The sequence below is a fragment of the Artemia franciscana genome, chromosome 6 (assembly GCF_032884065.1).
Source record: "Artemia franciscana chromosome 6, ASM3288406v1, whole genome shotgun sequence".
Classification (NCBI taxonomy): domain Eukaryota; kingdom Metazoa; phylum Arthropoda; class Branchiopoda; order Anostraca; family Artemiidae; genus Artemia; species Artemia franciscana.
Window position 1 is genome coordinate 35,635,272 of NC_088868.1, and position 14,151 is coordinate 35,649,422.

General features: G+C 33.5%; 1 protein-coding gene across 1 annotated transcript in view; it reads left to right on the forward strand.

Moving 5' to 3' along the window:
* Window positions 1-9,664, forward strand: part of LOC136028358 (minor histocompatibility antigen H13-like) — a 45,439-nt gene extending 35,775 nt beyond the window's left edge. The window contains exons 8-9 of the mRNA XM_065706144.1: window positions 476-664; window positions 9,397-9,664. Of these exons, the coding sequence (XP_065562216.1) occupies window positions 476-664; window positions 9,397-9,448 (241 nt within the window). The 3' untranslated portion in view covers window positions 9,449-9,664. The remainder of the gene's footprint in view (window positions 1-475; window positions 665-9,396) is intronic.
* The last annotated feature ends 4,487 nt before the right edge of the window (window positions 9,665-14,151 follow it).

A 14,151-nucleotide genomic window follows, 5' to 3' on the forward strand; every position in this document is an offset into this window, starting at 1 on the left:
ATTTATAGTATCGCCCCATCCATGCCATAATGGAACAAACGTGATAACAACTTTTGATCCTTATTTGGAACTTTTGAAGTTTTTCAGAGAAGCAAACAGTGGTAATATATTTTTTCATCCAGGCCACACTTAGCCCTGTAACGTGATGATGTTCTCATTTTTGACGTCATGACGATTAAATGAACTAGAGAAAGCAAGATGCCACAAATAAAATGTATTTCGTTTTTGTCGACGTGTCTCCTCTAGGGGGAAGTAGTAAATTACTGATCTCTTCCCATTCTTAGTATTAATTTATCCACAGTTAATACCATATATTTCTATTTTCGGTTTGAACCGATGTAGAAACACATATTTCAACGTCATCTTTTTTGCCTATGTCACACCTCATGTTTTTATTTTCAGTTTGAACCGAGGTAGAAACACATTTCAATGGCACCTTTTTTGCCTACATTTTACCACTTATTTCTATTTTCAGTTTGAACCGAGGTAGAAAAACATATTTCAACGCCACCTTTTTTGCCTACATTGCCGGACTGTTCCTGACCATATTCGTCATGCACGTGTTCAAACATGCTCAGCCTGCTCTTCTTTACCTAGTGCCAGCGTGTCTTGGCACACCAATACTCATAGCTGCCATCAAAGGTGATCTTAAAGCACTCTTCAAGTAAGTCGCTCTTTTATAAATAATGTTTTAATAATAATGTTTAAAAATGTAAAAAAAAATCATGAAAAAAAAAAATATATATAATAAAAATATATATAATATATATAATAAATATATATATATATATATATATATATATATATATATATATATATATATATATATATATATATATATATATATACAAATATATATATATATATACAAATATATATAATATATACGAATATATATAATATATAATATATATAAAAATATATATAATAATAAAAAAAATAATGTTTTAATAATAATGTTTAAAAATGTAAAAATGTAAAAAAAAATTCTTTTAATAAAAATGTTTTTAAGATAAGCTCGGTATCTCTTTCTGTTTTGAAGTACCAAGGACAGTGAAATTTAATCTAATCGTTTAAAATCTTAAATATAAACTTACACGACTAAATATATAGTTGGAAAAATTTTAAATCCAGTTTTTAAATAATAACTTAAAAAAGAAATAGAACTGAGTGAAAAATCAATACAAGGTAAGCTAAAAATATCGAGCACCAAACAACTTAAAAATGCATGTCTTTCTTTTGAAGATGGAGGTGTCTCTGTGAAGGAACTGACTGATTACATTTGACTTTTACGTACGAAAACTGTTGTCAAATGTAACTAACTAGTTTTTCGTATTTTTGTATCATGGTTTATCCTTTCGTTATTAGATTTTGGGTGTAAGTCCAGGTTTAGTCCACTACATAAGGAAACATGTTAATAAAACAAATATTAATTCGTAATATACAAAATAATCCCAGTTAACGTACTTTGCAAGGGGAGAACTTTTATTGCCACATGTTCCTTCTTTTCCAGTTTTTCTAAGAAATTCATAATTTTCCACTAAAATTTTTTTCAGTTTTTGAAAAATCGGGTAAATGCGCTAAATGCCGTGTAATCTTCAAATTATTGTGTCATTATTGAAAAAAATTCTAGAAACTTTGCAGTTCATACAAACAGCACGGATCCTGCCATCTATAAAAAAAGATATACCAAGATGAAAGAATGTCTTTCTCTAAAACTTCAGCAGCAACTGATTTTCAACAAAAAAATTGCTTTTAGAAACTCTTTCTACTGATACTGAACCTTCAGAGGTCCATAATTTCAACCAGCAGATGATTTATGAAAATATTAAGCGGGCTGGGAAGAAGAAACGAATTTTCACATTATCGTAGCCTCCTTTAATCTTTTCACAACTGGAAATGCTACTATTTCTATTAAAAAAAATAGTTATACTGTTTTCTAGAAAAACTATATATATATATATATATATATATATATATATATATATATATATATATATATATATATATATACTAGCTGTTGGGGTGGCGCTTCGCGCCACCCCAACACCTAGTTGGTGGGGGCGCTTCGCCCCCCCCCAACCCCCCCCCGCGCGTAAGTCGTTACGCGCCATAATAGTTACGCGCCATTGTAGTTGTGTCCCTATGTCCCACCTGTGAATATAGATAGATATATATATATGGTTTTAACTACGTAAAACTTGCGAATATACAACATTCTTTGCTGTCCCATTGTCTTTGCATATAAATAGATTGTCAGGTTTACCGACTCTTGAACATGCAACATATAATGGTCCATGGGAAAACAATCTGTATTCAGATCTATACCTCATGATTCTAATGATTGCCCTTGAGCTTTGTTGATGGTGATTGCTAATCGACCATTCCCTGTCCCGGTGTCCCGGTCGTCATTTACATCCCCCTGTTTCCCCCGGTGTCCCCGTTGTAGTTGTGTCCCTGTGTCCCGGTCGTCATTTATATTCCCTGTGTCCAGGGTCCCGGTCGTCATTTGTATCCCGGTGTCCCGGTCTGTATATACATTCGTTTTTTAGTTTTGTTTTTCTCCTTTATTTTTTTCCTTTTTTTTTCTTTTTTAGCTTATTTAGATTTTTAGATTTTTTAGTTTTTTTATTAGTTTTTAGTTTTTTTTTTCTTTTTAGTTTTTTTGTCCCGGTCGTCATTTATATCCCCCTGTTTCCCCCGGTGTCCCCGTTGTAGTTGTGTCCCTGTGTCCCGGTCGTCATTTATATTCCCTGTGTCCCGGTCGTCATTTGTATCCCGGTGTACCGGTCTGTATATACATTCGTTTTTTAGTTTTGTTTTTCTCCTTTATTTTTTTCCTTTTTTTTTTCTTTTTTAGTTTATTTAGATTTTTAGATTTTTTAGTTTTTTTATTAGTTTTTAGTTTTTTTTTCTTTTTAGTTTTTTTGTAGTTTTTACCTTCTTTTTAGTTTTGTTAATTTTTTTTTTTACTTGTGTCCTGGTCGTCATTTATACTCCCTGTGTCCCGGTGCTTTGTTGATTGCTAATCGAACATTCCTTTTGTCCTGGTCGCTTTCTCTTTGAGTGTCGTCATTTATTTTTTTCTTTTTTAGTTCTTTTAGTTTTTACCTTTTTTAGTTTTTTTTTAGTTTTTAGTTTTTTTAGTTTTTTACCTTTTTTTAGTTTTTTTAGTTTTTTTAGTTTTTTAGCTTTTTTATTTTTTTTATTAGTTTTTAGTTTTTTTGTAGTTTTTGCCTTTTTTTTAGTTTTTTTAGTTTTTTAGCTTTTTTATTAGTTTTTAGTTTTTTTTGTAGTTTTTGCCTTTTTTTAGTTTATTTAGTTTTTTAGCTTTTTTATTTTTTTTATTAGTTTTTAGTTTTTTTTGTAGTTTTTGCCTTTTTTTAGTTTTTTCAGTTTTGACGTCACCTGATCCAGTTTTTTCAGGTGACGTCACCTGATCCACGATCCACAGATCCACAGACAACTTATTTTTATATATATAGATAGTTTTTTTTTTTTTACTTATGTCCTGGTCGTCATTTATACTCCCTGTGTCCCGGTGCTTTGTTGATTGCTAATCGAACATTCCTTTTGTCCTGGTCGCTTTCTCTTTGAGTGTCGTCATTTATTAGTTTTTTCCTTTTTTTTTTAGTTTTTTATTGGTTTTTACCTTTATTTTAGCTTATTTTTCAGTTTTTTCCTTTTTTTTAGTTTTTTTTTATTTTTTATTTTTTTTAGTTTTTTACCTTTTTTTAGTTTTTTTAGTTTTTTTAGTTTTTTAGCTTTTTTACTTTTTTTATTAGTTTTTAGTTTTTTTTTGTAGTTTTTGCCTTTTTTTAGTTTTTTCAGTTTTTTTTTTAGTTTTTTATTGGTTTTTACCTTTATAGTTTTTTTAGTTTTTTAGCTTTTTTATTTTTTTTATTAGTTTTTAGTTTTTTTTGTAGTTTTTGCCTTTTTTTAGTTTTTTCAGTTTTGACGTCACCTAATCCAGTTTTTTCAGGTGACGTCACCTGACACATCCATCCATCCATCCACAGACAGACAACTTATTTTTATATATATAGAAGATATATATATATAAATAATTATTGCTCGTTTAACAAGATAGATTACTAGTGCGATATTTCATTTTGTCAAGCTCTTCGACTCAAATGGCAACAAAACTAACTTGATTCAAAATAAGAATAGTCAAGAATGTGACTTTTGGACAGCAAAATTAAAAATTATATACGTACCGCGAATATCTCGCTTGTATAAACAACAAGTTAGGATAATTGAAACTTTAAACGAACAAATGAAGAAGGTAGATACCTGAAAAAAACAAAAGAAAATAAAAAAACACTGAGAATTTGAACAATATTACAAATTAAAAGCAGAACGACGGTAAAAAAAAGAATTACATTTATGTTTGTTAGCACCTTCTAGCCCTTTACCCCTAGAAGAACAAATCAAGAAGCTATATGCTGAAAAAAAACCCAGAAAATTTAAACCCTATTAGATATTAAAAACTAAACAAATATACAAAAATGAATTTCACATTTGTTGTTAAACATTTAGCCCCAAGGAGTGTTTTAACACTTGTATGGTTCCATATCCAGGAGTTTTCATATACTCAATGATTGAGGTGGGTGCAATTGTGACAATATGATAAATTTGATTTTGCAGAGGCCCTTCAAAGGAGCTCCAAAGAAAAGAAAAAATATTCTCACCAATCACATATAATTTACCACACACACAACAAATATCCCATTACCAAACCTGGACAACTATGCAAAAATATCACCTTAAACCACCTTTGAGATAAAAAAAGCTCATAAAAAAATAACAATTAAAATTAATAAAATCTATGTTCTCATTAAACATCAACCAATTTGGGCCAAACCTGGACATCTATCCAAAAATATCACCTTAAACCCTCTTTGAGGTAAAAAAGCTCTTATTAAAATAGCAATTGTAAAATTAGTAAAATCCATGTTCTCATTAAACATCAACCAATTGGGGCCAAACCTGGACATCTATCCAAAAATATCACCTTAAACCCTCTTTGAGGTAAAAAAGCTCTTATTAAAATAGCAATTGTAAAATTAGTAAAATCCATGTTCTCATTAAACATCAACCAATTGGGGCCAAACCTGGACATCTATCCAAAAATATCACCTTAAACCCCCTTTGAGGTAAAAAAAGTTCATATTAAAATAGCAATTGTAAAATTAATCTATGTTCTCGTTAAACATCAACCAATTTGGGCCATTGCTTGTAGCTACCCAAGATGACAAGTCTGCAGAGAAAATTTAAAATTTGAAGTCCCTTCTTGATGCTCCAATAAAATCTGCACATTGGACTCTAACTCACAATCCAACTTAAATAGTTGTATATAACATCCCTCCGGGGATTCCAAAGGTAAGACAGTTTCTGTCCAGTTCTAGATACTAAAAACAAATATACACATTGACTGCAACAGAAGCTGTAAGACGGGTGAGATTCAGGTATGATTTTTACTGTTCTAATGAGCTCTGCCAGATTAAACGTGTCCACAACATTGAACGTGCAGAAATTTAGAACGTGTAGGAATGTAGAGCTGCAGAGTCTCTGGAACTTAATAAAAAAAATCTAGCATCTGCAGATTGGGTCCTTTGTTTTTTTTTTGTTTTTTTTTTTTCTAGAATGAAACATTCTTTATTTCAAAAGAACCAACACTACAAAAAAAAATAGACAATAAGCCTAATGACCTGTGCAACCATCTCTTTAATACAAAAGTAAAGTGACCCCTGCTTACCACTATAGTACAAAAATGAAATAAATGTGTAACCCTGTTGTCCTAAGGTGGTGTTCTAAAACACAACACGCCATTTTTTAAAGGCACAAAGGTGCCAGGTGTTAATATTCAATGGAAAGTGAAGCTGAATAAGTAGAGTGGCCAGTTAAATATTAGCACGATTACCAACTGAAAACACGACGTATTTGAAAGTCGGCCATCCTTCCATTGTCGGCATTAACTTATCTGAGTAAAATGCCATTATTAATTGGGTTTCATTTATGATACTGCAAAATTTCAAAAATAGAATTCATTCTATGTAGATAAGATAATAATTATTTTATTATTATAAAATAATTTGTAGAATTGTTATAAATAATAGATATATTATTATTACAAAATTACAGATCTAGAAAATAATTTATTTATTTTACAAGATATTTATTTTTGAAGATATTTATTTTCAAAAGGCTATCACAAGCTCTAATAGAGCCTTTGAGTCTTTGTTCAGAATCTTTGTTCAAGTTCACGAGTCACATGTCAGGTTCTAAGTTCAGCTCTAGAGCTAGCATCATGATTTAGAAATCTCATGATCAGGATTATCAGAAGAATCATTAAAGTCTCATGATCATGATCTTATGATCATCAGAAGAATCATGATTTAGAGCTAGAATCATGATTTGACAAGATGTGAAAATCTCTTGTAAAACATCATTTTAAAGCATCATTTCCCATCTTTGACTCAAAATTGGTTATACGGATTGCGTTTCAGTTTCTCATATTCGTTGAAATATTTTTAAATTTACGCGGAAATTTGTCGGAGGGAGCGTTAAGGACCATAACATAAGTTAGATATTGTCTCAAAAGAGAAAAAAAATAAACGGAGCTTAAAACTGCTAGCCACACTTCTTATATTTTTGTTAATAAAGTATTTTAAGGATAGGGCCAAAAAGCTATTTTATAGTCAGGAGCGCTTGACGGTCTGGTGTGTTAGTTGTATTTCTTTTTTCTGCAACTGAACAAAATCATTGGCAAGTTCGTTGCTTCTCGAATGTCTTCGGCAAAATATTGGTAACTGACACAAAATGAAATAATTGAGTCTGGTAAGTTTTTGCGGTAATTAATTTACGGAAGGGGGCAGTATTTGGAGGACCCACATGAAAACAAAAGAATCAAATTTAATGAAAATGTAGGGCCTATATTTTTTTATATAATTATTTTGTAATTTGCCCTATATTACTGGCAATTAAAGGGGAAATGTTAAGACTTATTTGTTGTAACCAAGCCTAAAGGCTTCCTCTCCCCCCTTTCTCTGTGTACATCTTGACTCGAAACCAAGTTTTGCTCTAAACGGGGAAAAATCCTTTGGATGCCTCGACAGGCTATCGAGAGGAACAGAAAATACCACTGGAGCTTATAGTTTTTTGAAATATTTGAATAAAGTCTTATTTTTATGGCACTTGGTATTTACCAAGTGACATATAGCGATTGCAAGTTCTGTCCGTCAGTCGGTCTGTCTGTCCCGGTTTTGCTAGTTTAGGCACCTCCAGATTAGCTAGGATGATAAAATTTGGCAGACGTAATGGGAACAGACCAGGTTAAATTAGAAGTAGTCTTTTCCCCGATTTGACCATCTGGGTGGGAGTGGGGGTACGGTTAATTTGGAAAAATTAGAAAGAATCAAGTATTTTTAACTTACGAACGGGTGATCGGATCTTAATGAAGTTTGATATTTATAAGGATACCGTGTCTCAGCTCTTATTTTAAATCCCGACCGGACCGGTGACATTGGGGGGAGTTGGGAGAGGACCTAAAATCTTGGAAAACGCTTAGAGTGGAGGGATCGGGGTGAAACTTGGTGGGAAAAATAAGCATAAGTCCTAGATACGTGATTCATATAACCGGAACGGATCCGCTCTCTTTGGGGGAGTTGGGAGGAGGAGGGTTAATTCTGATAAATTAGGAAAAATGAGGTATTTTTAACTTTCGAAGGAGTGATCGAATCTTGATGAAAATTCATATTTAGAAGGACCTCGTAACTCAGATCTCTTATTTCAAATCCTGACCAGATCCAGTGTAATTGGAGAGGGGGAACTGGAAATCTTGGAAAACGCTTAAAGCGGAGAGATCAGGATGAAACTTGGGTGGGAAGAATAAGCAGAAGTCCAAGATACATGACTGACATAACTTGACCGGATCTGCTCTGCTCTCTTTGGTGGAGGGAGTAATTCGGAAAAATTAGAAAAAATTAGGCCTTTTTAACTTTACAATTTTAAATTTTTTTAAACGTTTTAAAAATTAGGTATTTCAGATCGTAATGAAATTTGATATTTAGAAGGATATCGTGTCTCTGAGGGCTTATTTTAAATCTCGACCGGATCCGGTGACATTTGGGGGGAGGGAAACCTAAAATCTTGGAAAACGCTTAGAGTGGAGGAATCAGGGTGAAACTTGGTGGGAAAAATAAGCACAATTCCTAGATACGTGATTCATATAACCGAAACGGATCCGCTCTCTTTGGGGGAGTTGGGAGGGGAGGGTTAATTCTGAAAAATTAGAAATATTGAAGTATTATTAACTTACGAAGGAGTTATCGGATCTTAATGAAATTTCATATTTAGAAGGACCTCGTAGCTCAGATCTCTTATTTCAAATCCCGACTAGATCCAGTTTCAATGGGGGGGGGAGTTGGGGGGACTGGAAATCTTGGAAAACGCTTAAAGCGGAGAGATAAAGATGAAACTTGGTGGGAAGAATAAGCACAAGTCCAAGTTACATGACTGACATAACCGGACCGGATCTGCTCTCTTTGGTGGAGTTGGAGGGGGAGTAATTCCGAAAAATTAGAAAAAATGAGTTATTTTTAACTTACGAACGGGCCATCAGATCTTAATGAAATTTGATATTTAGAAGGATCTTGTGCTTTAGAGCTCTCATTTTAAATCCTGACCAGATCCGGTAACATTGGGAGGAGTTCAAGTGGCAAACCGGAATTCTTGGAAAATCTTGCGAATGGGTGATCGGATCTTAGTGAAAATTAATGTATAGAAGGATCTTATATGTCTCAAAGCTCTTATTTTAAATCCCGACCAGGTCTGGTTACATTGGGGGGAGATGGAGGGGGAAAACGAAAATCTTGAAAAACGCTTATATTGGAGAAATCAGGAAGAAACTTGGTTGGTAGAATGAGGAAATGTCGCAGATATTTGATTAACGTAACCGGACTGGACCTGCTCTCTTTAGAGGAGTTAGGAGGGTCCAGTGCTTTGGCGAGTTTGGTGCTTCTGGACATGCTTGGACGATGAAAATTGATAGGCGTGTCAGGGACTTGCACAAATTGACTTGATAAAATTGTTTTCCCCGATTTGAGCATCTGGGGGGACTGAAGGGAGAGGAAAAATTAGAAAAAATGAGGTATTTTTAACTTACGAGTGGGGGATCGGGTGTTAATGAATTTTCATATTTAGAAGGACCTCGTGTCTCAGAGCTCTTATTTTAAATCCTGACCAGCATTTAGCTTCTGATTTTCATTTTAAATCAATCTATTGATTCTTAAAATTTTGCTAGAGCTCATACCATATGAGCTCTTGGCTCTTCCGAGCTCGTCACAAGTGCCATATGAGCTCTTGCTCTTCTTTTTATTTTGTTTACGATTCTAGGTACGAAGATCATCCATCTGAAGAGCAGAAGGAGGAAGGAAAAACGGATTGATTCCATAGACACCGCTGATTTTACTCTTGTTTGCAGAAAACAAAGTTGTATTTTTTTAGGTAATTTTTTATTCTAGAATCGTGACAGTGACGGTTATTTATATTTTAAATTTTTCTTAATTTTTAACTGATGCACAAGGAGTTGGTTGTGACAGTGAAGTTACTGCATTGTCATTTTATATTCAAAAATCCTTAATAAAGGTTATTGGAAACTGAACTGATAAAACTTTTTTATGTTAGGATTAAATAACAGATTGAGAAATTATTCGCTCAAAACACTCTTCGCCAGGGTTTTTCAAGATATGGCTCTTGAGCCATTAGTTGCCCAGAAGGCCCGCAAGCTGGATGAATAGTTCGGACTTTCGATTTCTGACTTTCTAAACGTCATTGCCACTATGGCAATAGACGGAATGGTTATTTCATATTCCTTAGGGGCAGGCTGAAAAACTTGCCATTGTCAGTTCCTTAGGGGCAGGCTGAAAAACTTGCCATTGTCAGTTCTCAACAACAAAACTTCATGCGTTCAAGTGTCTATTTTTGCAAACCAAGTGTGCCCAGCTTATTTCTGGGTCCGTCACACCCCAATAATCCTAAATTACAATCTGGCGTAGCTTAAAATATACTGCAAAATTTTGTTTTTGCTTTCACACTTACTTATCCAAAACCTCGTTTTTGTTTTAATGATGGACTTACTTAAACATCAGTTTTTAACAGTTAAAATTGACACGCAGTGCTGTTATTATTTCACTCTAAACTAATGGTGAACCTCCAGGAGGTCTGCTTGAGAGGATTGGAGGGTATCATTATGGATGCTCATTTTTTGAAATGGCCGCATAAACTGTTGGGTCACCGACAAAATGAAATAGTGTTCGCTAAGTTGTCCTTAGGGGTGTTTACGTATAGCAAGAGGGAGGGGGCATTGTTTTCAGCCAGTGGGTAAAAAAACTGAGCTGCTTATTTTACTGGCTCTGTTTTTTTCTTTTTTTAAATAAATTGGCTGGTGAAAACAAACGACGTAAGATCAATGTAGATGAAGATCGATCTCAGTCGATAAAAAAATGGTTGTCTAAGTAGTAATATCGACTGGTTAGTCGGTAAAACCCATTGCTCCCTCCCACCCCCACCAAAATAACAGTTTGCCTAGTGATGCTTCTGGTTGTTCTCCATATCCCTTACGAAATTTATACGATGAAACAAGGTTCTCAGGATACTACCGATCATAAGCTAGTCAACGAGGTGCTAAACCGTCTTTAACAACATTCATAGAACGAATAGCTTGGAAATTTCAACCACATTGTTTGGTGGACTGTAGGTTCCATACAACTTGTGCTTTTTCTGCTGGTCTTTATGCCTAATTTTGGAGAAGTTTGGAAATTTTAAAAGTCTTTTGTTTTATTCCTAAGTTAGAGGCTTGGTGCACTCCTGTCGAGTCACGAGGGAAGTTATTTCCATCTGGATCATTGGTATTGAGCGCTTACTAGCTTGTTTAATTTGGTCGCCATCTTGTTTGATGGCAAGTTTAGTACGGCTCTACGTCTGAGGTTAGTTTCCACTGAGAAAGCACATTTGGGAAAGGGATGACGAAGTTCCGACTAGTTTCGTAATCCTGGGTTAATGCATAATGCTTATTAACTGGACCGTGGAACCGTGTCATGTTAAGGTCTGCAGAAAGCGAGCATTTGGGGATGGAATAACTCAGAAGTTCAAGGGTGGCATTCGTATAACGAGAAAGTTGGAACCCAGTCACCATCGTTACAAAGGTTTGAAGAATCTCTACCATTAGTTTTTGGGCAGGCATAAACATAATTTTCATTAACTAAAAAAAGGAAAAATTTAGCATTAGAAAATTTCCCATTAGCATTTGGGTAGGCCTAAATATAATCCTCATTAACTAGAAAATGGGAAACTTTTGCATTAGAAAATTTTCTATTAGCATTTGGGTAGGCCTAAACATAATTTTCATCAACTAAGAAAGGGAGAATTTAGCATTAGAAAATTTCCCATCAGCATTTGGTTAGGCCTATATGTAATTTTCATTAACTAAAAAAAGGAAAAATTTAGCATTAGAAAATTTCCCATTAGCATTTGGGTAGGCCCGAACGTAATTTTCATTAACTAAAACAAGGAAAAATTTAGCATTATAAAATTTTCCAATAGCATTTAGGACTAAACATAATTTTCATTAACTAAAAAAAAGGAAAATTTAGCATTAGAAAATTTCCCATTAGCAATTGGGTAGGCCTAACCGTAATTTTCATTAACTAAAATAAAGGAAAAATTTAGCATAGAAAATTTCCCATTAGCATTTGGGTGGGCCTAAACATAATTTTCATTAACTAAAAAAAGGGAAAATTTAGCATTAGAGAATTTCCCATTAGCATTTGGGTAGGGCTAAGGGTAATTTATATTAACTTAAAAAAGGGAAGATTAGCATTAGAAAATTTCCCATTAGCATTTGGGTAGGCCTAAACATAATTTTCATTAACTAAAAAAGGGGACACTTTAGCATTAGAAAATTTCCCATTAGCATTTTGGTAGACCTAAATATAATTTTCATTAACTAAAAAGGGAAGATTTAGCATTAGAAAATTTCCCAATAGCATTTGGGTAGGCCTAAACATATTTTTCATTTACTAAAAAAGGGGAAAATTTAGCATTAGAAAATTTTCCATTAGCATTTGGGTAGGCCTAAACGTAATTTATATTAACTATAAAAGGGAAGATTTAGCATTAGAAAATTTCCCAATAGCATTTGGGTAGGCCTAAACATAATTTTCATTTACTAAAAAAGGGGAAAATTTAGCATTAGAAAATTTTCCATTAGCATTTGGGTAGGCCTAAACGTAATTTATATTAACTATAAAAGGGGAAAACTGTTTTACCATGTGTCGTATCCTTTTGCCTGTTTGTCACATAAGTTTTGACAGAATTTTTTGAATCATGATGGCAAAAATCTCAGTATAGAGAACTGTTTCATTAACGTTTATAACAAAATATGTTGTATATCTATATTTTACATAATTTATGTCAAGTTTGTCGAATAACAAACTGCCCGCTTACATTTATGTCAAGTTTGTCGAATGAAATTCCCCGCTTACAAACTTTTTGTTTTGTTCTGATTGCTTGCGTACAATAAATATCAAACTAGGGTTTGATATTCTCAACTATATATTAATCATTATCTCGACTATATATTAATTAATGTCGCTCCTTACTTTCAGTTAAAAAAACTTGTTTTTTTTTATTTAATCCAACAGTTCGTGGTAACGAACTGTAGTAAGGAGCGACCCGGCTCAATAGTAACCAAAACTCTAAAAAATGGAATTTTGATATCAGTAGCTACATCAAAAGAATTGCATTTTAATTCTGATTTTAAATATATAAGTTTCATCAAGTTTAGTCTTGCCCATCAAAAGTTACGAGCCTGAGAAAATTTGCATTATTTAAGAAAATAGGGGGAAACACCCCCTAAAAGTCGTAGAATCTTAACGAAAATGAAATCATCAGATTCAGCGTATCAGAGAACCCTACTGAAGAAGTTTCAAGCTCCTATCTACAAACATGTGGAATTTTGTATTTTTTGCCAGAAGACAAATCACGGGTGCTTGTTTATTTGTTTGTTTGTTTTTTTTTTTGTTTTTTTTTTCCAGGGGTCATCGCATCGACTAAGTGGTCCTAGAATGTCGCAAGAGGGCTCATTCTAACGGAAATGAAAAGTTATAGTGCCCTTTTTAAGTGACCAAAAAATTGGAGGGCATATAGGCCCCCTCCCACGCTCATTTTTTTGCAAAGTCAACGGATCAAAATTTTGAGATAGCCATTTTGATCAGCATAGTCGAGAACCATAATAACTATGTCTTTGGGGATGACTTACTCCCCCACAATCCCTGGGGGAGGGGCTGCAAGTTACAAACTTTGACCAGTGTTTACATATAGTAATGGTTATTGGGAAGTGTACAGACGTTTTCAGGGGGATTTTATTTTGTTTGGGGGTGGGGCTGAGGGAAGGGGGATATGTTGGAGGATCTTTCCTTGGAGGAATCTGTCATGGGGGAAGAAAAATTCAATGAAAAGGGCGCAGGATTTTCTAGCATTACTATAAGAAAACAATGAAAAATAAACATGAAAACGTTTTTTCAAATGAAAGGAAGGAGTAGCATTGAAACTTAAAACGAACAGAGATTATAACGCATATGAGGGGTTCTAAAAATACTTTAGCATAAAGAGCGAGGTATTTAGGAGGAGATAAATACCTCGCTCTTTATGCTAAAGTATTTTTAGTAATTTCAACTATTTATTCTACGGCCTTTCTGATTCAGGGGTCATTCTCAAAGAATTGGGACAAAACTTACGATTTAGTGTAAAGAGCGAGGTACTAACGAGGGTACAAACCCCCTCGTATACATAATAAAAATATAAGATTATGAAAGTTTGTTACGTAAGTTAATTCTTAAGTTACGTATATTTTTTACTAATAAAAACGTTCGTTAAAAATTAAAAGTTCTAGTTGCCTTTTTAAGTAACCGAAAAATTGGAGGGCAACTAGACCTCCTTCTTCACCCCTTATTTCTCAAAATCGTCTGATCAAAACTAAGAGAAAGCCATTTAGCCAAAAAAAAAAAAAAAAATAATATACAAATTTCATTTTAATAATTTATGTGCGGAGAGCCAAAACCAAACATGCATTAATTCAAAAACGTTCAG